The sequence below is a fragment of the Taudactylus pleione genome, unplaced genomic scaffold (genome assembly GCF_031769625.1).
Source record: "Taudactylus pleione unplaced genomic scaffold, aTauple2 ptg000040l, whole genome shotgun sequence".
Lineage (NCBI taxonomy): Eukaryota > Metazoa > Chordata > Amphibia > Anura > Myobatrachidae > Taudactylus > Taudactylus pleione.
Genome location: NW_028284442.1, coordinates 20642266 through 20669215, shown reverse-complemented (window position 1 = coordinate 20669215; position 26950 = coordinate 20642266). Strand labels below are relative to the sequence as shown.

At 42.0% G+C, this 26950-nt stretch overlaps 1 protein-coding gene across 2 annotated transcripts; it reads right to left on the bottom strand.

Annotated features, from left to right (window-relative positions):
* On the bottom strand, positions 1-24915 carry AMDHD1 (amidohydrolase domain containing 1). Of its 2 annotated transcripts, XM_088454587.1 has the most exons (9): positions 24444-24914; positions 23815-23921; positions 19729-19793; positions 18382-18659; positions 15259-15484; positions 10160-10284; positions 7060-7153; positions 4501-4661; positions 2-523 (listed from the first exon to the last, which is right to left on the bottom strand). In XM_088454587.1, the coding sequence occupies exons 1-9, from the start codon at positions 24710-24712 to the stop codon at positions 418-420; spliced, it is 1431 nt and encodes a 476-aa protein (XP_088310713.1). In that variant the 5' UTR covers positions 24713-24914; the 3' UTR covers positions 2-417. The 2 variants fall into 2 exon arrangements, with proteins under 2 accessions (XP_088310715.1, XP_088310713.1); XM_088454589.1 differs by lacking the exon at positions 23815-23921 and having other exon boundaries at positions 1-523; positions 24444-24915.
* Positions 24916-26950: the final 2035 nt, after the last annotated feature.

Genomic DNA, 26950 nt, shown 5'->3' with positions numbered 1-26950 from the left:
TTAAACAATGTTGACAGATTACATATTTGAAACCTGAAATTCACAAATTTAAATGCCTATTGTGGTAGTTGGTCAAGTATTATATTTTTTATTGGATTGCAGTAGTCTCCTACTGCAATTACAATTCACATTCAAGAAAATACCGTCGGAGATAGAATTAACACTTTGCTTACAGCCTACAATATACTGATGAGGGTTTTCAGGTGGCACATTCAAAGCAGCTCAATGAATGAGTATTTTAATGTCATTTTGTCAACTTGGTCTTCATTCCATTGTTAAAGCACAGTTCCATCATTGCGGCAGCCACATTTTCTAATGTAATAGAATGCTTAGAATGGTGAAATAAATCCATTAATGGCCGGAGGAACAGGCCTGCTCTACTTATCCAAGTCCTGGAAATGTTTCAGAGGTTTACTCTCATAGACTAAGAACTCTTTCATTCTTGTAAACAATTTTTCCTTTGATGGCAACATACTCTATAAGCTCCTGATGACCCCCAAACTGATAGATCACATGTTCCCATCTATAACACACAAAGGGAGAAAAAAAAAAAAGGTTACTGTCATAACTAGGTGCATAGTAAAGCACAAGACAATTGGCAGATCCAGTTTAAAAAAGTACTGTCACTAATTTAGCTAACCCATTAGTGACCAGGCATTGTTGTATTCTTGGAATGCGAGGATTAAAAGCATATTCTTGTGTTCGGAATTTTATGCCAGCAATTTGTATAATTTGTGACTTTTTTTGTAGCAATATGTTAACATACATATGTGCACACACTTACACACTGTTTGTTAGTAAAAGAAGTAAATGCTTGCGCTTCAGAATTGCACACAAGCCATTCAGCGTATCATATAATGTAATCGTAAGCTCTATAAATACTGATAAGTACAAATGTTTCATTGGTCAACTTGCTTCAATATGCCAAAGCTAAACACGGTGTTATTGAACCCATCGGTATGCCCGATATAGAAAAGGGACAAATCAGCCCTCATAATTTCACAATGTGAATACAATAATAAATGATAAAGAAATATTTTTGACAAATAAAAATATATAAAGCAAAGGAACCATTCAAAGTTAGTTTAAACTACTTAGTGTCTAAGTGGCTTCGCTCTGGTCGGAGGAGGCAGCTGGTTGCATGAGCTCCTGCTAAATATCAATGTTTTATCCTGTTCCCCTGGTGGTATTGGGCTGAAACTTGACCACAGGTGCATTACATATCACTGCACCTCCAGTGGTAGTTTTGTCCCCCTGCGTGCCTGTTAATTATACTTACCGGCTCCGACGCTGAAGACAGTATCCTGGCCTAGCTGAGGTCCCAGCAGTGTCTCCCTTTGCGTTGTTCCCGGCACGCTTATGCTGTCTGGTCCGCAGCGGACCTCACTGTCTGGTTTACTGACATACCAAGCTGTCAGTCTGTCCTGCGGCCATTTTCGGTGAGGAGGCTGTTTACAGTCCCTGCCCTGCTTCACTAAAGTTGCTGGATCCTGGGTACATGTGGAGGGGCAGTTTCTCTGCAAGACTGACCGCACTGCAATCCTTGGTCATATCATTCTTGTTAGGGCCCCACCCCAGTCTCCATTACACAGCTCCTATACCCAGTCCTTGCTGATTTCTGCTATCATCACGCCTGTACAAAACAAACATGGAGGCCTCTCTACAACAGATCCTGCAAGCTATCAATGCCTCTGCTCAGAGACTTATCAGCAAAGTTGGGAATATACAAATGAATATTCTTGCTTCCTGCTGTATCCCTTGGCAACCCCGGGAGGAGACAGATGTCTGAATCTCCATGCTTTGATCCTGCAGCTCACACTCCATTTGCGGAAAATCGGTTCATGTATTTCTCCTTCCATATGACTGTGGTTCTATCTGCATTGGCGAAGTTCAGATGTTTAGCCCTGTGGGGTCTGCCGTGGTTCCAGGACTTGTTGCCGTTCTATTTTATGTACTTCCCTGTCGGTGTTCAGGCATGTTGGAACGGGACTGCTCATTATGGTGCGTTTTCACAGGGGGCCGAAGCTTGGCCGGACTGATCTGCATCAATCTATTATTTTGCCTTACCAGTTGTTATATGCAAGTTGGTAGTAAGATATGACCTGCCATAGTATATTTGAAGATTATTTTGTAATTGCCTAGTACTTTATAGTATTCTTATATATATCCTTTTTATCACATATTTGTATGTCATTTATTTTAATTTGTGATTATTATATTTTATTTGGTTATAGGTTTGTTATGAGACTCCTGCTATATCTAGATATTCTATTTTATATATATTTTGCTGTGGCTATTTCTAAGCTTCTCTCTATTTTATGGGAGTACCCTGCTTTCCTGGTAAAAGTAGTTTCTCTGTCAAAGCACCTTAGATATACATAATCGGTTTGTTTTTTTAGCCTATTATACTACAGTATTTCTGTATATATTTCTAGTCATTTTACGGAAATGCGGGAAAGTAGTTCATGGGAGGAGCCAGCTGCCTGCTTCGTCCTGAATATGGCCATTTTTGTATTTTTGCCCCAGTCAGTTATCCGAATATCTATCCTTTCAATGGGGGGGGGGGGGGGTGAGGTGGGACTGTTAGTAGTAGGTTAGTTTAGTTAGGGGGGGAGGGAAATGTGGGATCCAGGTATACCTGAGTTGGGGATAGACTATACAGGGTGGGGGGTTATAGGGTAGGTCTGCTTTGGGTTTATTTTGTATTTGTTTAGTTATTTTTATAATTTTTTGATTTGGCAAAGTGGTAGCCTCGCTCTATGAACCTTGGATTAATTTCAGTAACTGTGTATCTGCTAGAGTAGGTTTGGTATTGTTTTGCACAACTTGCAGAAATTGTGATATTGGTAAAGTCTGTTTGAGATCTGGTGGATCATGACTAATAAAATGAAGAATCGTATTACACAGTCAGTTGTTTTGCAATATAGTGTGGTTGTCAACTTTGTTCTGTCCAAAAAGTCCACTTTGTCACTATCCAGAGTGTATGTGAACTAAATATGACTTGGCAATTGGTTAAGATGATCCATCATCTCAAAGAACTTTTCCTCAGTGTTGACCCATATTACAAATAGGTCATCAGTGTAATGTTTATATCAATTTATATCCTCAGAATAGAGGGGGATTATGTAATAGTGCATGTAAGTATTGACAACATTAGTAGGGGTCATGTTAGACCCCATTGCCATTCCTTCTTTTTGTATAAAATACTAATTCCTTTATTGAATATGATTATACTCTAAAACACAGCTGAGTATATCAAGAAGAAATTCAACAGGGGGCCATTATGATTTTATGCACAATTTTGACGAGAGCTTGACATGCTGCCTCTATACCGCCATCATGCATGATGTATAGGGGAAGCTAACATTAATAGTGAAAAAACATTAGATGGTATATAGTCTATAAAAGACAATCTAGCAAGAAAGTAGCCTGCTTCTCTAATGTACATGGGCATGTTAGTCACAAATACCCACAGGAAACTGCCAAATAAAGTGTAAGAGGGATTGTAACAAGGACCCAGAAGCTGATATAATTGGCCTTCCTGGAGGTACACTGAGCGATTTATGATCTATGGGGACTGTTTAAATTGGGCAGATTGTAGGAGTACAAATGATAGTTGAGTAACTTTCAGAAAAGAGGATACATTGGCATGAATTCAATTGTTAAATACTCAATGATCAATAAATCTATTGATCTTGCGATTTATTTCACGCATTTGATTGTGGTCTTGATTTCTTTTTTAAGTGTTTGTCCCAATCTTGTAAATCTATTCCTGCACCTTTGTCGGCAGGTCTTATTAGCAAGGGGTTATCTCACAGTGTCTTTAATGCCATCCTCTCTTTTTCTATTAAGGTTTTCACATTGACACTTATGGGGGGTTTGCGGTTATGTATTGGCCAAGCGTAAGAACGTTTTAATACTGGTATTGGTGAGTTGGGGGTCAAATACACTTTTTTTTTTTTTTTAAAGGGTGGTGTTGATCCCTCTGTGCAAAGAACTCAGTCAGTGGTAATTGCCTTCCCATTTCATAGTGTTCTATTTCCCACTGTAAGCTGTTGTGTGGATTGGAAAAAATACGTGACCACCCCTTACTCAATAATGATGTCTCTGCTTGGGTTGATATATATTTAGAGAGCTTAAATATATTAAATACTAAGGGTCAAATGTAATAGGGTGAGAGTTTAGAAAACTCACATTTTTAAACTCAGCCAATGTTATAATCACAGAACATGCAAACTTGCATGTTTTTCAGACTCAAAAAACTCTCAAGATTTAAACTCTCATCCAGGTGTTTCCTGTTATGAAAATACAACTCGATCAATGGATTAGTGTGAGAGTTTTACTGCTAAACTCTCACATTTTCAAAACTCTCAGGCCATTACATTTGGCCCAAAGTACTTGCCAATTCACTGAATGATCAACTAGTCCCAGTGTTATTTTTCCCTTTATAAAGTTCATAGTGTAAAAAATGTATTATAATAAAAGGCAGTAAACACAAACCGTGGGGCGTTAATGATCACAACATCTCCTTGTTTTCCAACCTCCAGAGAACCATGTGCGTGAGATTTTCCCAGGGAGTATGCTGCATTAATCGTCGAAGCAGCCAGTGCTTCTTTCAGAGACATCTTCATGTTGACGCAGGCCAGGTGCATGACCATAGGCTGAAAAATGATGGAAGTCATTGAGTAATACTTCAATAGAAAGCAACAAACAAATTGGTAGCAGCAGGTTTAGGAAAAAGCCATGGAATGGATGAGCATGGTAGAAGATAGAAACAGGTGCATTGGCTGCATCATCAGGAATGCTTACAGTAGAAGCATGTCAGCTCCCTTGATTGTGCCGAGCAGCACGTAGGGGAAAAAAAAGGATCCCCACTCATCATTAGAAATGCACAAAACCTTTTCTTTAAGCAAATTGTGCATGTTTGAAACAAAACTTAACTCATCATATTTTATAGTAAACCACAGTCAGCAAATCAGCTGCCATTGTGAGGGTCTTAGGGGCTGATGACGAGATGAACACATGTCCATTTGTGTGCATTTAATGTTAAAATTTTTACTGTACATGCCAACACAAAAGGCGCACGCGTATCCAGATTTGCTCGCATTTGACACGTGTGTCCTGCAACTAGAGAGGGGATATGGGGGAAGGGTAGAGACTGACAAAGGCCAAGTATAGGAAGGGTGAGTTTGCATAATTCCCAACAAATGCAGACCTGCATGAAGATGATTATACACCTGTCAAAGCCAAGTAAACTGCAGGTGTCTGATGGCTAGTGCAAATACGCACAGATGATAAGGACACCAGCACTAGCCAGCTGAAAGTCATAAGTGCTTTCTACGTTTATAGTGGGAGTATTTTACCATTTACCTGGCATGGTTGTATGGGATGCAACCGCAGCAAACTGGGCTGTTGCTGTAGTTGCATCCTATGCAACAGTTTTCTGCATTTTCAAGTAAGATCCAACACCCCCACAGTTATATAGTGTCTGTTACTGCCAACCTCCCTGCCGAATTTGTGCCCATAACATTCTGGAGTGCATGCGCCAGAAGGTGAAGTTAAAATCCGGTTCGAAGAGGGGAACTAAAGTGCCTATGTGAGCACTGTTGCTAATCTTTGCATTGTGTTAGCAGAGAGCACTAACCCACTCCACTGCCTCTGCATGAGGGGTGGGAGAGGGCATCAATTGCAGCAGGTAGGGGGCAAAAGTTACAGGGGGATAAGGGTTAATGCCCTAAGGGGGTTTATTCCCACTAGGTTAATCTATATACAGAGGACATGTGCAGCGTACAGCGGAAACCTATGGACATGGAGTAGGGAGGACTGTTACCACTGGTGGGTGGAGGTGAGGAGTAATGCCCTACTGTGGGATTAGTTGGCCCCAGGGGTGCGTGGGATATTACTACAAATGGAGATCTAATGTATAGTAGACATTTTTATCATGTTTTATGGAGTTAAATCCTATGTTGAATATTAAATCAGTGTTTTCATTGTTATACATACCATAGGAGAAAAAAATAAATTCCATATATATTTGGATGTAGAGCTTGTATAGTCTCCTCATGTTGCATTTGGCCTTTCTACCACATTCCAAAAACATACTTGTAGGGTAACTGGCTTCTATTTCTCCTTACTCTTCCTGTGTAGAAGAGCTCAGGTACCACTGGAGGAGACTTAGGGTTAGGCACCCCCCCCCCGGGGGAGGTTAGAGGTAGGTACCACTAAAGGGATGGGTTGGGGGGGGGCAGGGGAGGGTTAGATGACTTACCTCGTCTCGTCAGGATCTCATTCTGTCGGGCTTCCGGGGTCGGTATTTCAACCGGCAGCTAAAGAGCCGTTGGTATTTCAATACCATTCCATATCTGTAGTGCTTCGGCGGATGTGTACAGGCGATAGGTCTGTGAACGACATCGTTCACAGACATACCGCATCTGCTCTGATCTTGATACATCTGCACCTCTTGCTGTGTGTACAGGTGACCCGCCAACAACCTGTACACTTGCTGCAGCTATCGGTCGGTGACTGACATCACAGTTGGGTGGACAAATTTAAATGCCCGCCCAGTTGTGATGTCAGCACAGACACTTCGGCCAAACAATTGATAAGTGTGTATGCACTTCCCAATCGTTAGATAGGTCGGCCATATAAAATTAGAATTTAATCACCATCATGCAGACACTTTATAATGGTGAATAAATTCTAATTCTATACGATTCACTCCATACTAGTGAGTACCTTCAATTTATTGTGTATAAGGAGTAGCTTGAAGATTAATACCTGCAGAGCTAATTTTGGGAGGATTACCCCAGCAAGTGCTTAATTATGTGGGTGCGCTGCAATTTGGAATATTATATTTTACTGTATTTCACCAGGAAGAAATTCATTCTTAGGTTTTCAAATATGTTCTGGAAACCTCTCATTGCAGGTCTAGTCCTTGCAGTTACTGGGGTGAGGATAAGATTATAGTTATGCCGATCAATGGTTCATCTGTATTTTGAAAGTATTATTTAAACAGACGTAAATGATGCAATCAAAGGGTCATTTAAGTGAAACACTTACCATAGAGAAGCAGTAAGCATTTGGATTGAAGTCACTGCCCAGAGATACTATTACACCAGCATTGAGCATGTCCCTAGCTCTAGGTTGTTTAAGTCTTGGAAAAGGGGAAAATGCCAGATTAGGATAAATTACTATATTTTCATCCATTATGAAGCAAGATGGCGCATAACACAAATTCAAATTTTATTAATATAGGGCCAGAATTCTCAACAGCTATTAAGACCACAAATAAAAGAGGACTGTATTAAGATATACAAAGCAGCAAGAAGGCCCTGCTAAAAAGCCTACAATGTAGATTAATAGGAGGTTAAATGCCACATAGTGCATATTGGGCAGCACAGTTGAGTAGTGGTTAGCATTACTGTCTCACAGTCCTGTGGTCATGAATTAATTCCTGACCAAGGCACAATGGGGCCCATTTATCAACGAGGTTTATCATACGCAATGATAATGGTGCTCCAGCCAGTAAGCTCCTGTCATCTGTTTGCAAAATGACAGTTGGGAGCTGATTGGCTGGAGCACCATTTATCATACACAAGTTTTAAACCTCATTGCGTGTGATAAACCTTGTTGAAAAATGGGCCCCTGTGTGTGTGGACCTTTTATGTTCTACCCATGTTGGCATGGGGTTCCTCACACACACTCCAAAAACGTACTGGTTTCTCACAAAAAAAAAAAATGAACCCTATGGTGTTTGTGTCCTTGTGCTAGGGAATATGGATTGTAAGCTCCACTAGGGCATGGACTGAAGTATTCTCTGTAAAAGCGCTGCAGAATATGTGTGCGCTATAAAAACAACCGTAATAAAATAAGTAATTTTGGGTCAGCTTGATTACAATGTGAAAATAGTGCTTAGTGGGGATATATGATTGAATCACACAGCAAAGCTGGTATAGGGGTCAGAGGGTTGTTTGAGTATAGAAAGGTTAAATCTAAATTTTGCACAAACTGTATAAAAGGTACTAATTGTAAGAGATATTTTAGGAAGGTCAAGAATATAGATTGGAAATTTACAGTGTAGGCAAGCATATCAATATTCAGGTCTGAGTGTCCAGCGTATACATTTATTATACAAAATGGTGGAAAGAATAAAGTGAAAGTGTTTCCATGGTTGACAGACTTTGTTAGCTATCTTGTCATGTAAGTGGCTTAAAAAATTTTAATGAAAAAAGTCCTAGCAAATAAATAACTTTGTCCAGATATTAGAGGAGATGTATCAAGCCTTGGCTGGAGATAAAGAGGAGAAGTTGCTCAAAGCAACCAATTAGCTTCTGTCATTTCATGCACTGTGTTAGATATATGACAGTCAGAAGCTGACTGGTTGCTATGGCCAAGGATTGATACATCTCCCCTGGGGTAAGGAGAGGAGATGTATAAAACCTTGGATAGAGATAAAGTGGAAGAGAAAGAGAGAGTACAAGGTAACTGACCCTCTAATAGAGTAACAATGTATAATTCAAGTGCACAATCTGGAACCTGACCCCTAGAGGAGGGGGTGGGGCCCTCAGGCAGTGGGGCCCACCGGGGATTTCACCAGTACTCCTGTGGGCCAGCCTGATCACAACCTATCATATATACTTCACATATTCAAAATAGTTCAGAGGATCGGGCTGCATATAGGACTGCAGATTAATTGCCATCTCTATCAAATGATAGTAGTGAGTTCTTACAGGCTGCGCCAATTAATTCTTTCCCAAATGGTAAGACATTGGCATTAGATAGAGCACCATAAAAAGCATACAGAATTTTTGTTCCCAAATTGCTTGAAATCTTTAATCTATTATGTGGATGGGTTGTTCCTACATCCATGCCTCAGTATCTCATTGTTGTCCTTCCTAAACCAGTTAAAGATTTGCTATATCCAGATACATATAGGCCAATATCTTTATTAGCAACTGTTGTAAAGATATTGGCGACGGTATTGGCTTTTTGATAAATATGACCCAATGTCCACATTTTTAATGCAGATGTGATAAAATTTTTCACCTAAATGCGCATTGCGAAAATTTATATTTTCATACAAATTTATGATGTGTCTCTTGGCAAGAGCCTGGCTCCAATAGCAGCTGGAAGTAAAGTGATAGCTTACGCTAATGACATTGCTCTGTGGTTTGGGTCACCCGCAGCCAATATGCATGCGTTGGCAGGAGCATGCATCATCGGGGGCAGACGGGGAGGCATCCGGAGAATCCATCTCAGTTAAAAATGTGTGATATAGTACCCATAGGCTACTGCCATCTGCATCACATTTCGGAGCTTGGTGAATCTGACTGTATAGAGAGTCCCCATAGACACGTATGGGGACTGCATTTGCTGTTGAAAAGGGACCATGACAGATATTGGCTGCGATCTCTCCATGGTACACCTGGGGGATCCTTAATATTAAAAATATCCTGCAAATATTGATTATTAAATATGCCCTTTAGATTTAAGAAAATTGTCCTCCCAGACCACATTGGTTATATGCTGGTTATTTCCATTTCCCAGCATTAATTAATGTTGATATTTATGTTTTTATGGTATCAGATTCCCACTAATTCACTTTCACTCACTAGGTGTATGACAGCTTCCTGAAGATCAAGAACCTGCTACAATGCAGACTTTAATCATTGTTCCCATAAGCATTGCATCTTAAGGAGTATTGGTTTGCACAGTCCTTGACATCCATGTCCACCTCTCCTTTGGGAGCTGCATCACATTGCATATACCCATTTGTTGGCCTAGAGGTGATAAGAAGTTTAAGTTTTGCACTCATCTTATCTTTTTTTCTCTCATCTCTTTTTCACATGCATTGAGTAAGATGATGAGATAGTAAAAGACGTATATCAGTTAGATATCTGTACCATCTTTAATCCATTAATTAGCGCCTATCCTTGTCTACCGGTTATTGGCACTTTGTACCGTTGGGAGTTTATGCACCCTGATTTGTATTAGAGCCGCTATTAGATTTTGTTGTGACTTGGGGATAATTTCATATTGTTGTACATTCTCCAACTAACCTGGCTGAGTCTGTCTGCTTTATATTGAGGGATTACAATGAAGATAGGATTGATTCAAAATAATATCTACCAGTAACTGAAATGAAAAGAAAATGAATTACCTCAGGATGTATGCAGTTGTAGGCAACAAAATGGCAGAACACTTTGCAGCAGCCATTGCAGTTATCCCTTCGTCACTTATTTCTTCTAGATGACTTACAGCATGAGCTCCCAAGTCTGCACCTAACTGAAAAGGTACAAATACAAGAGGCCAAATGTAATCGGGTGACAGGTTAGAAAATGTGAGAGTTTAGCAATAATCTCTCACATTGGTCGAGTTTTATCTTCAAATGGGAAAACATCTGGATGAGGTGTTAAATTGTGAGAGTTTTAGTCTAAAAAAAATGTGAGTTTGCCTGTTCTCAGACTATTACATTGGCCGAGTTTACAAAGTGTGAGAGTTTACTGAGAGTTTTACACATTTTCTAACTCTCACCCCATTACATGTGGCCCAAGGTCATTTCTGAATACCATTTATCTGGCAGAGTACACTAAGAAAAGCATGGGAAAATGGTAACTGATGAAGTCTAGCATTACTTTACTTGCAACAGTAGTCACACTTATTGTACATCTCCAGTGAAGAGAAGCATAGCATTTGTCAGCATACACTGAAGGTACTGAAACAAAGTACCAACAATAAGCAGGTGGTTTTATTTAGGGTAAAATAACTTATTGGCTGTGATATAAATACAGATTTTAGAAGTGACTGCTCCTGCAATAGAGAGGCTTAGGGGTGTATTTATTAAGATCCTTCCAAAAAGGATGAATAGCATCTAAAAAACAAAAAACACCCACGCTGGAAGCTCATGCATTGAAGTTCCACAGTCATCAAAAAGAATACAAAATAAAGTTTGTAAATCTGAACAAACACAAAAAAAACAACAAAATAGCATTAGCAACTGGAGTGCAGCGCTGTTTCTTGTTCTGCCGCTATCGGACTCGTTTAAGATGGCCGTAGATTCTGCAGCCTCCTTTACCCGGGCGGAGAAGACATTGCTGGTTTTCTTCCCAATGCTTTGCAGAATTGTAGAACCCACAGAGAAAGCCATCACTTGTAATAACTGTAAATAGCCTTTACTAGTAGGGTCCTTGATAAAATATTCTATTTTCCATATGTATCCCAACACCTGTAACCTGTGTTGGAGGCAGTGTGGTCATGTCGGTACATTTTTTCATGTTTGGTGGTCGTGCCCAAGGATAGTCCCATTCTGGAATATGGTTCGCTCCCTCATATCATCTGCTGTTACCCTACCCTTCTCTCTTTCCTCCGCTAACCTTTTACTCTGTGTCCCGGTTGATCAGGTTTCTAAAGACGCTAACAAACTAATTCTCCACATCTCCTGTGCAGCCAAATACCAACTGGCACGCAACTGGAAAAAAGATATCACTCCAACTGAACCAGAACTTTTAAATAGAATTTGATTTGTATCTAAAATGGGAGTATACTACCAGCTTATTGAATAACTCAGTGCATAAATTTCATTCAATATGGTCTCCCTGGTACTACTCCCAAGCAACTCCTCTTCCAGGCCTTTCATAAACTACGACCCCTATCTCTGCTCCTGATGTTTTCATTTAGCATTTTATATGATGTTGTCCCGACTCGCTTACACACTCCCCCCTCCTCCTTTTTAATTTCTATACTTCCCCCTTCACCCCAAATATCCTCTGACTGAACTTTATTTTTTACCACATCTTATCAATGTTTTTATGAATACTTAAGATAATATCTTTCTCAATTTCAAATCAACTGAATAATTTTTTCTATTATGATGTCAACGGTGTATTTTTTCTATATTACTTTATACATTATCCAATAACAATGTATCTATTGTGACACCGAATTGTTTTGTGGTTTACCTCTGATAATTCTAATAAACAATTAAAATAAATAAATAAATAAAATTCTATTTTCACAGGATATGGGTTTTTACCTTCGATAAATAGACCCTTCAATTTTATAAAAATACCTAAAATATACTTACCGACTTACTTGCTCAGGTCAAAGGTCCGGGGGAAGGGGAGGGGCCCATGACCGCATCATCATAGCCACGCCTCCACTATATAATGCTGCAATTGCACAATCATGTCATCAAGCCGCCAATTTTACTAGGGAAATGGGTGGCACAGGGCAGCCACACAGGGCCTCCGGGAAACGTACCTACCTTTCCATGCATTCAAGAGAGCCACCTGAGATTTGGGAGACTCCTGGACATTCTGGGACAGTAGGCAAATATGCCCTAAACATCAGCAAGGGTCATCCTACCCTTGTTCTTTTTCTAAGTGCATTATCAAGAGTGTGGAAAACGCTGCACTCAGTTCCCTAGACATCAGGGGTTCCTGTTATGCTACTGCGTGGTAAAAGCAGTTAGTGGGGCAAGTTTACTAAGCAGTGGTTTTGTATGTGGTTTACTAATGGTCACACAATGGATGCCATTTTCAGAGCCAAACTGAAGCATTTATGATCCTACAGTTTGGAGGCTGAAAAGTCAAAGCATATACGATGTTTGGTGGATTGTAAAGTCCAGCACAACCTGTGTTTGATAGCAAAGCACTTGCGGTTGAGAACATTCCTCAGACCACACATCAAATATCAAAGCTGTATGGGCTGCATTTAGAGTTAGGAGCAAAGCAAAACAGGTGCACATCCCCTTGTAGTATGCAGGAAAGTTGATGTAGGCCCTGCACCTGCAGGTCATTTTGTACTGATGTATCACTGAGAGATACCGCCACCGCCCCCCCTCCCCCCCTCTCATTATACCGTGCTACTCCAATCTCCTACTCAGGCCAGCTCATGTAGAGCCAAGCCACCGTGCAACTGCAGGGAAACACTATACTGATAAAGTGCTGTGGAATGCATAGCCTGCATAATTCCCAACAGACTTTCCTTAAAATAACAAGTGCTGCATGTAGTGTGCATCTGCTTGCACAGTGCAAATGGCAGCTGGCTGAGCGGCAGGCAGATTGTAAGTTACACAGATTGTAAGTTACACACAATCAGAGTGGCCAGTCATCATTTGCTACCTCCCAGTAAATGGCTGCCGGCATGCTGATTGGTGGAAAGCTCCAGCCATCCACCAATCAGAGGGCAGCATACTCTACCTGCCTCCCAGTCTACAACCAGACCGTGAATGGCTGTCAGCATGCTGATTGGTGTATAGCTGCAGCCAAGCACCAGAGTGCTGACAGTCAGTCACTTTATGGAAGCATATGGAGTGACAGCGCAGGACCACAGGAGGAATAAGATATGATTTTTTTTTTTTTAAATGTATTCCGTCGAATGGGTAGGTAAGGGCCATCAGTGCATTGCTTTGCTGAGGGTCTACCCTGCTGTTAAGACGGCCCTATCACACCCACTCCCAAATGTAAATCTGTCAGTTCCTTTTAAATTTGCCACTCCTGTAATGCAGCCTTGTTTTGCCAAGGTGCAAATTTGCAACACTGTTTTTTGCTTTGCAGCTCTAAATGACACCCTACAGAAAAGTGCATTTGGAAGGAAATTGGGTAATACACTTCTGTTAGATCTAATCACTGTAATAGCCATGTTGTGAAATCTATTTGAGCTCTGGATTAGTAGGCACTAATTTATCACATTTTATAGATTAATTGGAAGTCGGAACATCCTATATTTGCTTTATGGTCTTTTGTCTTTCATCGCCCCCTGACACTTACACGCCCATGATAAGAAAAGTCAACATTAACAATAAGGTCAAGGGAACAGATTAGATTTTTTGTTAAAGGAAAACACACACATGTACGAGCAATGAGACAGGACTAAATGACCATACAGGTGATCATATAAAAAAACATCACACAAACATGAATAGTTTAGTCGATTAAATAGCGGAATCATTAAAGTTTCTTATTTTGCCTTGGCAGCACTGTTTTGAAACACAACTGAAGTGTGAAACATTTAGCATCATACTGGCTTACATTTGATAAGCATATATTTAACATTGTTTCTAATAATCAGCGGCTCCCACCCTCTTGAATGAGGGGGCTGTCTCTGTCGAATGAGAGGAGGAGACAGCTCCGGCTGGCGTATGTGAAATGGCTCTTGCACGGGCCGGGATCAGAACATGCGCAAATCACCAACATCTAGGGACTGCCTTGGCTGCAGCACTAAAAACCGGGTAGGGCTGGCCGAAAGGCAGAGGAGCGGCCTTCCATTGGAAGCACGCTCTTTGCTAATAGCAGCCAGGCTGGCAGCCCCAGGGAGAGAAAACACCTCCCCCTGGGGCTGCCTCTCCTCTTTGTCACTGGCAGGTATCGCATCCAATGGGAAGTCACTGCCAGTCTCGGAGTGTAGCTAGTGCAGTGGCTCACTCAGGTGGCAGATTTAACTGGTGGCCACTGCTTCTAACTCATCTACTTTCCAGCTAAAATCTCCAGCTCACAACAATTTGTTTGAAAAGTATTGTGATCAGAGATTTCACATAAGAGAATTATTATACAATGGAAACTTTAACAACTTGTATCAACATTCATAAAATTCCAGATGTGTCACAGGAACATTGCTGGCCAACCATTGGCACAAGGACTTCTCTATTGGGCTTTCCATCTGCTAAACTGCCCATGTACATACATTAGTCTAATGCAACCAAAATTGGCAGCCTACATTAAATTACACTGGTTGTGTAGTAATCCAAAATTACTGAGATCAATCAGATGTCAATTGGGATTGCAGGTAAACCTGGTGATCGAGTACAAGTGCCGGCTGGGCTGGTGGTACAGTTGCATGTTATCCATCCCAGTCCTTATAGTTGGCCATCCAGGCTAGCCTGAAATAATGTGGACTTTCCGCCTTTGATTCCCAACCACCACTAACTAGGAGGAGGCTGGGCTTGGGGACCCAACTTGTCTGTTCTAGCTTCCCTCCATTCTGCACCTCCACCAACCTCATGGTAGCCACAGAGACTAGCCCTGAAAGCTTTAGAAAGGAGTCAGCCCACAGCAAATGTGTAGGTTCTTATATAATAAACTAGGAAAAAGGGTGTTAATGTTGTGTGGGGGTGCAGCAACAAGTAAACTTATAACACCAGCAGGCAATCCAAGTTGCAAGAGCAGATCGTGTCCCAAGAAGTCAGGACAGGTATCATTATAAAACATACATAATACACATACATACTTTATATTATATCACACACACAAAGCGAAGTACCTGAGCAGAATTCATGGGGTTAAGTTCATCACCATGAAAGTTCAGATGTAAACCTATTGCTTTCCCAGCCTGTAGAATCCTTCTCGTGGACTCCAGGTCAAAGACTCCTTTTTCACAGAAGACATCAATATTATCTATGTGAATTTCACCATTCACTGCCATTTGCTTCAGAGCAGGGAGATGATGTTCAATGATGTCATCGGTGGCTTTTTCTGCTGTCTTTCCCCTGATTAGCATGGAAACAGCACATTGATAAATGGGATTATGCTGCTCCCTTAGGGGTCTATTTACTAAGCAGTGTTAGGAGACAGAGTGAAAAGTGATAAGAAAGTTATAAGGTGCCAGCCAATCAGCTCCCAACTGTCATCTCACAGGCTGTGTTTGAAAAATGACAGTTGGGAGCTGATCGGCTGGCACCTTATCACTTTTCACTCTTAGTAAATAGACCCCTTAGTGTATATCAAACACTAACACTGCTTAGTAAATAGACCCCTTAGTGTATATCAAAGTCGATCAGCAATATATAAAGACAAAGAACTCAGTTTACTATTACTTTACAAAAGATCGTTTTAAAAAAACATTTGGGCTACAATCCCTTCATTGGGCTGCTGCCAAATAGGCAGTGTAGGGGAAGGACCCCATTATACAGGTAGGTGGCCAGTCACAAGGAGAGGTCTGCAGTGTTCCAAGCAACAGAGGAAACATATTTAAATATGTTTATTTAGAACTTCAAAATAAAATACCTTTACTACTTACACTGAAAAGGGGAAAGATATGGAACCTGTATGTTCACACATCAACTTTTCAACAAAATGTGAAATATCTTAAAATGACAAGAGGAAGTTTTAGTAGAAAGGTGTATTTATTTTGCCATGTTAATTATTATCAGTTATCTCCACTATGTGCAGTGATAACAGAAGAATTACCAGATCAATTTAACAAAAAAACTAATTCCCGGGAGAGCAGCTCAGATACGATCCTAACCAGTCACAGAGTCTATAGAAAGTAGAGCTATTGCTATTAAATTCCTGTATTCACTGTCCATGCGCACCAATAAGATGCAGAATAAATAGTGACAGGAGAGACATTGAGACTGTCAGCGATGCTTTCCCCATAGGTCTGCCATACTAAGGCCATCTTCAGATGGCATAGCTATTGGAAATCTAAGCTCAGTTTCTGCATGAGAACTGGATTTATGTCTGGAAGGTCATGAGGTAAAAATATTACAAAGTACTTGCCCGTTATAATCAATGATTGAGAGGCGGCTTTCTCTTTGCACAACCCACATGTCAAACCTATGCTTTTTTTTATCGGCTAAGAAAAAAGAACTGAGAGAATAAGGAAAAACGGAATCAGTATGCAATGCCGGCAGCTGTTTAAATCCCGACAGCAGGAGATCCTGACGCCGTCTGGTAAGTACCCTAACCCTCCCTTCCTCCACCCCCCCCCGAACCCTCCCTTAGAGTTAAGCACCACCTTGGGAGCTTTAGGGTTAGGCACTCTAAGTCCCCCCGGGGGTGCCTAACCCTAACCCCCCCCTTCCCGCAACCTATGCCTAACCCTCCTGGGGGGGAGGGGCCTAACCCTAACCTACCCCCGGGAGGTGCCTAACCCTAACCCCCCCCGAGGGGTGCCCAACCTAACCCTCCCCCACCAAAACCTAACCCCGCTGCACTCCCTAAACCTCCCCCCCCCACAGATAACGCTAAGGACACCCCGTTCGGGCTGTCGTCCTTTGGCGTTCGGGGGGGGCAGAAAAAGAACCTTGCACCGATCTGGTCATAGATGAACAGATTGGTCTCTCACAGTATGTACTGGGGGGTGCATGTTTTCCAGATCTCCTACTGTAGTTGGTGCATAAGTATATTCATTACTCGCTGCACATTTTATGAGATCAAACAGGTGGTGCTAATTATTTCTTTTGAGACACAGGGGATCTTAAAAACATGCAACTTTAGTATTATATGCTATTTCTATTGTGGTCATCATGGTGTGGGTTAGAGAGGGAGGTCTCCAGGCAACTGGAACCCCATTCCGTGCATTTGCCTATGAGATTGTGTGCTGGCTGGCTCCAATTATATCATTTTAGTTCAGAACAGTATTAAGACCCAATGCTTAGCTCACTGTGGAGGCACTTAGCCCCATTCACAAGGCGGCGTAACCTAAGTCAGAGTAACATGTCCATGTTCTGATTGGAAAAGCTTAACACACATAGGGGTAAATGTACGGGATGCGGTAATAATACCGACCGTGGAGATTCCGGCACTCAGAATGCCGGCAACGGAAACCCGACACCTGTCAGAATCCCAGAGCCGGCACCCTGAAGGTTATTAGTGGGGTTAGGGGGAGGGTTAACGTTAGAGTTAAGGCTAGGCACTAGGGGGAGTGTAATGGTTAGGCACTAAGGTGGGAGGGTTAGGTTTAGGGTGTGGGGAGAGAGAGGATAGGTTTAGGCACTAGGGGTGAGGGTTAGGATACAGAGCCCGACAGGTGTCCGTATTCTAACCCTGTCTGGATGTCGGCGCTGGGATCCCAAGTGCCGGCACCCCATGCCCAACCCAGATGTACTAAGCCTTGGAGAGAGATAAAGTAGCAACCAATCAGCTCCTGTCATTTTTAAAACACAGCCTGCTAAAGGGCAGTTATATGATTTGTTGGTACTTTCTCACTCTCCAAGGCTTAGTATATAACCACCATAGTAACAGAAGGCCAGGATGGAATGCACTACACTGTATGTACAGCTGCTGGGTCTGTGGAACTGTGCGGGGAAGAAAGTTCCATGGAGTCGGAGCTGTAAAAGCTAAAAGCTCCGCCTCCAGATGAATTCAGGGAGATTCTAGGTACTGCTCATAGTCTGGTCTGGCCAGACTATTTGGAATCCATACCCTGGTGGGGAAAGGGAAAAAGGTGAGAATCTTGGGGCTGAGCAGGTCCCCCATCAACAACTAATGTGCCCTAAGTAACCTAGCAGGTATTCCAGCCCTGATTTATGCCTGTAGACGTGGTGCATAATCTTTAACTTTGCAGTTAGTGGATATGTTCACATTGTAAACTTAGTATTAGAACATTAGTGTCCATTTTATAGAAATTGTGCCCAGATATGGGAAACACAACCCTCCTTACTTTGGTACAGAATGTGCCCCGCAGTATGTAGGAGAGATGCCAATATCCATTTCTCTGTGCGCTCGTTCAATCACTCTCAGCATCTTCAGTTCAGTCTCCAGCTTCAAACCATATCCACTCTTACACTCAACTAAAGTGGTTCCGCATCTCAGCATGCGCTCCAGGCGCTGCTTCAAGCTGCAGAAGAGATCTTCCTCTGAAGCCGCTTCTGTGTGCTCTACTGTGAAATGGATCCCACCTCCAGCCTGATGGATATCCATGTATGTGGCACCTGCAAGCTAGTAACATGAAACAAGTGGGAGCTCATACACATACAATATAATAAACTGGTGTCTATTGCATGCATGATTTACAAGTCAAACATACAATAAAACTAACAACTCCCAATCAATTATATACAACACACGTAACCTAGGCACGGGAAATAGAACCAGGGAAAAGTGACAGGAGCAACAGTTTTTAAAAATAAAATAAAGTTTTGAAAGAACTGGACATATTCAGTAACACTATACATAGGAGGGGATTATAGTAAATTACATACACGAACAAAATAACGGGATGTAGTTAGTTTGCCAGCGGATGGCATGCCGGCTGGTGAAATCCAGGCATCGGAATCCCGACACGGGACTAAACATAGGCGGCTAAATCATTGGCTATTAGAACATCTCACAATGTGGGGAAGTGTGCAGCATAGAGCAATAATGGTCTTAGAGGCGTGAGAGAAGTAATGCAGGAAAAGGAGCGTGCTAAATGGCTGTTACAACGCAAATATTTATTTTGCATCAGAAAGGTTATGTAATAAGGGGCAGAATAAAAGAGGGATTGATCAAAGTTTGATTAAGATTCTAAAGCATAAATAGTCTGTGCAAGGACTGCTACTGGAGGAAAGCAGATATGAACCTATATGAGATATAGATTGTCTTGGTAGAGTTGTGCCAAAGGGAAAGCAACCAGTTTTGTGGTTTATTTTGAAGGCCTGAATAAAACATTATGAAATATGTAGTCTCCTCCACACCCATGATAGATAGAGACAGACTTAGTGAATAGGAGCCAAGTTACAAAGTATTGAAATAGCGAGTATAACGTATGCTCCTCATGTACGCAATTAAGTTGTGGGCAAATATGAAACCACGCAGGTACAATATGTAACTATAAATCACTTTCAGCAGACACCACTATCAAGCAGATTGCACATATCCTATTGCCAGCCGAGGGCCGATTTAATGTGATTTATGTTTTGTTAACAACAATACTCTATGTTTGAACAAAACACAATAGTGCCTCAAAATATATGAACCCCTCTGTGGCACACACATTTATAATAAATAAGACAATATACCAACTTACTTTCATAGCAAATTCATGCACTCGGTCCCCAGCCCACACAGGATGAGTGTGCGCATCTACAAATCCTATAGAACAAATGATACACAAATAACACATTCATTTAATTCACACATCAAAACAACCATTATCTACCTTGATATGCCAGGTTTTATTTATTACAGCAGTCCTAAGCAGAATGGCAATTTAAAAAGAAACACACGTTAATAATATGCACAGAAGACATGATAACAATGGCACAACAAGCTGTTCCAGCAAGCCCTTTAAGTCTTTATAGGTAGGTCAGGGATTCATAGCCACTGAAGTGCTCCTAGGTGCATTTCTTACCACCGAATTAGGACACCTGCTCTCAAGGCTACAAGAAAGAAATTAATACAGAACAGATATGAGCAAAGGAAGTCCATAAAGCAGCAAAGAGGTCTCATTAGGCAATCTATTGTACACAAGTGAAGCAATGAGTTTCCACTTTTAATTAAATTAGCATTTACCACTTAGGGCCATATTCAATTAGCGGCGAAAACTGAAATTTTTGCCAAAAAACAGGCGATAAAAAAACTGGAGAAAAGTTCTCTATCCCAAACCAGGAGAAAACAAAAATGCAAAATCCCTATTTTTGGCTAAAAAAAGTGTGGAGATTTCTTTCAGAACCCTTTGAACACCCACTCCAAATTAAAAAAAAATAAAAATCGTAAGTTGCATACTTTGTCGAAAAAACGACCACACAAATTTTGGGTGAAAAAAGCTTTGAAAATAGTTTTAACGTATTGGTTCTGATTTTTCGGGGGGCGGTATGGATGAGTCAAGTGTTTTAAACATCGCACACGGTCGCAGCAGGCAGTTTTTAAAATTTAATTTTTACGACACGAAGATATACTTGCACCCATTTTAACGTGCTGCCCTGTGCGATGGCACCGGCCGCACTACCCTAGCTACGGCCCTGGTGATTTCCAAGTGGTCAATGCTGGATTAAGCTGCTCAGATCCTGCCCCTCCCTCTACTCTTCTGTCTACACTGAAGCTCAGCTTTGCAGCTGCAAATAACGTTCAGGTGTGCCCCTTGAGGAAGGGTACCGGGAGCACATGTCCCCTCTGCTTCCCCCCTTTCCCAATCCAGCTCTGCATGTACAGGGGTGTTTTTCTACAATTCATGTCATTGTATCCTCACTCGCTGTTCTGGAATACTACAATTCACATCACCGTTCAGCAAGGGGTAGGAATAGGAGGACAGATTTAAGTCCGTGCTCCACCCATTTCATTACGGAAGTGGATTCAGTGGCGGTTCTAGGGGCGGGCAAGCAGGGCAATTGCCCGGGGCGCTTCTACCTGAGTGCACAGCAGCAGTGTCCGTGCCAGCGCCATCTAATTAGACGGCGCCTGCCCGCTGCAGCAGCACCATCTGAGACCACCACGGCGCCGCTGTCATGGACACTCATTCCCTCCCACTGCCCCAGAATGCCGTTGCTTTACACCCCGAGTTGTCGTGGCCGCGCCTGGCATCCTGGGAGTCCCAAAATGCCAGACGCGGACACCGGCTACGATGACGTCACTGGGACTGTGAGCGCAGGGGAGAGGAGACCCAGATTACGAAGCCTGGGAGCAGCAACAGCTCGGCAGTGGATGTGGCACTACGCGTCCTCACATCACTTACTCATCAGCTCCAGTCCCTGCTCTCTGTTCAATAGGGTTATGAATTAGAAGAAAAGTTGTGACAGCCGCTACCTCCACCCGTGGCAGTGCTGCATCTCCTGGCCCTGCTTGACTCCACTGAGAAACAGTGCGAGTTATTTTTCATAATGATTAATAATAATAATTAATCCTTCAACTTAAATCCACACAATCTATAGCTGCCCTTTAGCAGAAGTGCTGTCACTAAGGCTCAGGAGAGAGGCTATATGTATACATTTGTTCAGCACTGTATAGCAGTGGCACTCGGCAGTATGGTATAATGTACAAGGCTCTGTAGTATTCAGGCAATGCACAATGATTTTCTAAATGATCTATCAATGTATAGCTGCTAGGTTTACTACATTGTAGAAATATGTCATGGATATCCATTTAGAAGCTTTTCATGAATGTTTAGTATTGAACAAGGCATAATGTAGAAGCTATTCCTATTCTGTATATTAAGACAGGTCTCTGCATCTAGGTACAATGATATACAAGGGGTCAATCCAATTACATGTGAAGGGTGCGAGTTGCCATTGCAACAGCGTTAAAAACCCTTCTCAGCCTGCTCCGAATTTGCCTAAATTAGCTTGGAGCCCTATGGGGCTGCGAGCACTTGTAAGCAAATCTGTGCTGCTGTCAGGCGGGCCAGTTGTCACGGCACACGCAAGTACATCGCAAGTAATTGGATTGACTCCTAAGTCTTCAATTACAGCCTGGTATGCAGCAATGCATGGGACAGTGTGCTTTACTATATATTGTAGCTGGACTGGTTTTCTTCTAAATAAGAGGAACTTGGGACTCTGCGTGTGACAAGAAACATGTGTCTATTTGTGTATAGCTCTGTGTAGGGACAGATTTTGGCACCACATTTACTCTCTCCCTGCCTTACCTTCACCTAAGTTTTACATATCCATTATTTAGTTTACTTTTCCCTACGGAGGCTTGTGAGTAATGCTAATGGCGCCCCTCCAATGCACACGGCCTCCTCCTCCTCTGGTAAATGGTGCCCTCCCTGTACAGCGCGAGCGGCCCCACATTTTGTATTTTATTTTGTTTGTATCTTTTTTTTTAACCAGTGACCACGCCTCCAATTAAGACACGCCCCCAAGCTCGGGGCGCCAAAGGAAACTTTCGCCCTGAGCTCCAGAATGTCTAGAACCGGCCCTGAGTGGATTGGATGCAGAAGGTCAGCCAACTCGAAATTCGGGAGTCTTCCGCACACTCTGACAGAGACGGAAAGTATGCAAATCAATCAGTAAATTATCAGTTTGTCTGTATTTTCATAGTATTAAAATACTATGAAAAATATAATCTTATATTAACAGAACTGTTTCTCTGCAGTAGCAAGTCAACTTTTTTTTGTTAATGCATCAATCCCACAAGTATATTTTATGCATCCATCTGATAGTCATTAGTGGTCGTTGTTATTTTACTAATTATCATCTCCTTTTCAAAATCTCTCTGGAGGGAAAATAATTATTTTCTTGATATGGATGGCCTGTAATTCACTTAAATAATAAAAAATAAGCAAAAAAAAAAAAACATGGAAAGTACTTGGAAAGTATTGGCTTAAACAAACAATTATGATACTGATGTGATTTGGACAAAACCATATAACATTTGTTAGCTAATGATACCAATTGCACATTTTGGTGCAGATTTAAAGTCACTGCATCTGCATTGTGTGCCCATGAAAACAAATTCAGTTCTCTGCCTGTCATCAGAGTTGGCTGAATTTATGCTACCACACTGCCCCTATATAGCAGCTTGTGAAAGAAGGCCTCATCACTACCAGTCCTATTCTTGGTGCAAAGCATCTATCTGAAATCAGCTGTCTCTCAGTTCATGCACTTCTGAATACACCGTTATTCTGTCTACATATAAATAGAGCACTGATGTGCGATAGCCTGTTGTCACCCACTCAGTCACAAGCAGGAATGCAGTTGAGACGTGCACGACTCGGAATCGGTGAGAACTACGCAATTTGCGTAGCTACAAAAATTTGTGAAATCAGTCCGCAGAGCGTGCAACTCTGAATCAAGCCCAACCCCGAGGGTTGCTGCTATTTCCTATGTGGCTAAAGGACCTCTGTGACGTATCCTCCACGTGACCGCTGCAGGAGGCTGGACCGCTCCTGCGTTACCATCCACTAGGGCATAGAGGGGGAACAAATAGTTGTGGCGAGCACAGCGAGCCACCGTGCCCGAAGCGTGGCGAGCGCAGTGAGCCCGCGAGGGGACAGTTTTGGTCCCCCGTTAGCATCCCTGGCCCTCCCCCTTTCAGGCCGTGTCACGAGGTTGTGACGTCACAGGTCCATCAGCCTTGTATAGTCTAGACCTAACCCTTTCCCGAGATCTCCCAAAAAAAATAATCCAGTTTATACAGAATGAAGAAGTCAGTTTAACCAGTAAGAAACACCTACCTGGTAGAACACACTTTCCAGAACAGTCAATTACAGTCTCAAATAACACATGGGAAAATTCACTACGGATGGTCTCCATGGGTCCTACAGCCTTTATGAAGCCATCACTATGAACAACATGGATAATATGTTACACATGGACTAGAACGAATAGAAAATTGTATGTAATCACCAAGCGCATACACATGCGTAGCACTATAGTAGAGTAGTACATTACATCTTATGTAATATATTTGCTGTATTTTGTTTCAACTTCTGGAATATTACTAGAGAGGAAGATAGACTAGCTACAATAAATGGTAATCTAACTGTCCCGTCTGATTACCCAGCCACCCATGTCATTTTCCTGTATGTCCAATCCGCTACGTACAGCACTACAGAACCCCTGTGGCACCATATTATAATGATGATAAAAGTGTATTCTGTAGATACTGCCCTGAATATGAGTCTGATGTTCTGAACTTGCAGAAAATTAAACAGATTTTTTTTCCCCACCATAAAATTATGACAAATATTCAGAACTTCAGCATTAATCCTTTTATTTAAATACTGTGGCTCCCAACAAGTGACTCTGATTGGGTATTGTGTTACTACTATAGTCCTGGAACCGCAACCGAAGTGTGACTTACTTGCCGACCACCAGGCTGGCGTTCTCCAGCACCGCCAAGTGCCGCATTCCCTCCTGCAGCAGGAACTCCTCTTCTTTTCTGCAGACAACGACCATTTGCGCCGCATTCTCCAGCAACAGCATACATGTACCCGACATTGTAACAGCCGCAGCCTCGCACAGTGCTCCCTCCCAGCTGTTACACGTCTCACAGTGGGCAGCAGCAACAACACAGGCTGGGGAGAGCACCGGGGTAACGAGGGGCAGGTGGAGAGCCTTGTAACCTCCCATATATTTTTATGCGTGGCTTACATAACTGTCATCTCGGACCAGGATTTATTAGTTCTCTCAGCATTTACACCTTACTTTGCGTTGTTATGTTAAAGTAGGGAGTTTATAGTACTTTTACTTAGGGATGATAATGATGTGAACTATCAACGTGAATGTTAATAAGCTTGTATTGCCAATGCCGAGACTTGGAAGACCGTAAAAAGTTAACATGTTGCGCCCTCTGTCGCTAGAGTGTGTAACAACAGGACGATATTTAGTAAGTCAGAGACACGAGGCTGAAGTTGGCTTCTTATTCGGCCAGCTTCTTATTCATTTCTTATTCACTTCTTATTCATTTCTTATTCACTTCTTATTCAAGCTCCAGCTTCTTATTCAGAAAATGTTACATTAAAATATTTAAATAAAGTTAGATCACTAAACTAACACTATGTAAACAAAGAATTATGTCCCTTACACAGTCTACTATTATTATTTTCCTGGCACTATAAGGATTTGGGCATGAAAAGGGCAGTAAAGCGGGCACAGGCACAATATTTTATCATTTTGAATAAGAAGCTGTAGTTGTGCAGGGGTTAACTAGCTTTGGTCATCAAATGTTACACTTGAAATCCACAGAGAGTGGTCTGGTACATATGACCAACTTGTCATTTGCCTTGACCAACAAGGATTTTGGCATGAATAGGGCAGTAAACGGGCACAGGCTCCAGAATTTGTAATTTTGAATAAGAAGCTGTAGTTGTGCAGGGGTTAACTAGCTTCGGTCATCAAATGTTACACTTGAAACCCACAGAGGGTGGTCTGGTACATATGACCCACTTGTCATTTGTCTTGACCAACAAGGATTTTGGCATGAATAGGGCAGTAAACGGGCACAGGCTCCAGAATTTGTAATTTTGAATAAGAAGCTGTAGTTGTGCAGGGGTTAACTAGCTTCGGTCATCAAATGTTACACTTGAAACCCACAGAGGGTGGTCTGGTACATATGACCCACTTGTCATTTGCCTTGACCAACAAGGATTTTGGCATGAATAGGGCAGTAAAGTGGGCACAGGCACCAGATTATCTCATTTTGAATAAGAAGCTGTAGTTGTGCAGGGGTTAACTAGCTTCGGTCATCAAATGTTACACTTGAAACCCACAGAGGGTGGTCTGGTACATATGACCCACTTGTCATTTGCCTTGACCAACAAGGATTTTGGCATGAATAGGGCAGTAAAGCGGGCACAGGCACCAGATTATCTCATTTTGAATAAGAAGCTGTAGTTGTGCAGGGGTTAACTAGCTTCGGTCATCAAATGTTACACTTGAAACCCACAGAGGGTGGTCTGGTACATATGACCCACTTGTCAATTGCCTTGACCAACAAGGATTTTGGCATGAATAGGGCAGTAAAGCGGGCACAGGCACCAGATTATCTCATTTTGAATAAGAAGCTGTAGTTGTGCAGGGGTTAACTAGCTTCGGTCATCAAATGTTACACTTGAAACCCACAGAGGGTGGTCTGGTACATATGACCCACTTGTCATTTGCCTTGACCAACAAGGATTTTGGCATGAATAGGGCAGTAAAGCGGGCACAGGCACCAGATTATCTCATTTTGAATAAGAAGCTGTAGTTGTGCAGGGGTTAACTAGCTTCAGTCATCAAATGTTACACTTGAAATCCACAGAGGGTGGTCTGGTACATATGACCCACTTGTCATTTGCCTTGACCAACAAGGATTTTGGAATGAATAGGGTTGTAAACGGGCACAGGCACCAGATTATCTCATTTTGAATAAGAAGCTGTAGTTGTGCAGGGGTTAACCAGCTTCGGTCATCAAATGTTACACTTGAAACCCACAGAGGGTCGTCTGGTACATATGACCCACTTGTCATTTGTCTTGACCAACAAGGATTTTGGCATGAATAGGGCAGTAAACGGGCACAGGCTCCAGAATTTGTAATTTTGAATAAGAAGCTGTAGTTGTGCAGGGGTTAACTAGCTTCGGTCATCAAATGTTACACTTGAAACCCACAGAGGGTGGTCTGGTACATATGACCCACTTGTCAATTGCCTTGACCAACAATGATTTTGGCATGAATAGGGCAGTAAAGCGGGCACAGGCACCAGATTATCTCATTTTGAATAAGAAGCTGTAGTTGTGCAGGGGTTAACTAGCTTCGGTCATCAAATGTTACACTTGAAACCCACAGAGGGTGGTCTGGTACATATGACCCTCTTGTCATTTTCCTTGAC

Coding starts and splice junctions, on each gene's coding strand:
- AMDHD1 (XM_088454587.1), bottom strand. CDS start 24,712: ATGGGAGGTTACAAGGCTCTCCACCTGCCCCTCGTTACCCCGGTGCTC. Junction 23,922..24,443: donor GCCAGCCTGGTGGTCGGCAA/GTAAGTCACACT, acceptor TGTTGTTCATAG/TGATGGCTTCATAAAGGCTG. Junction 19,794..23,814: donor TGGAAAGTGTGTTCTACCAG/GTAGGTGTTTCT, acceptor TTTGTTCTATAG/GATTTGTAGATGCGCACACT.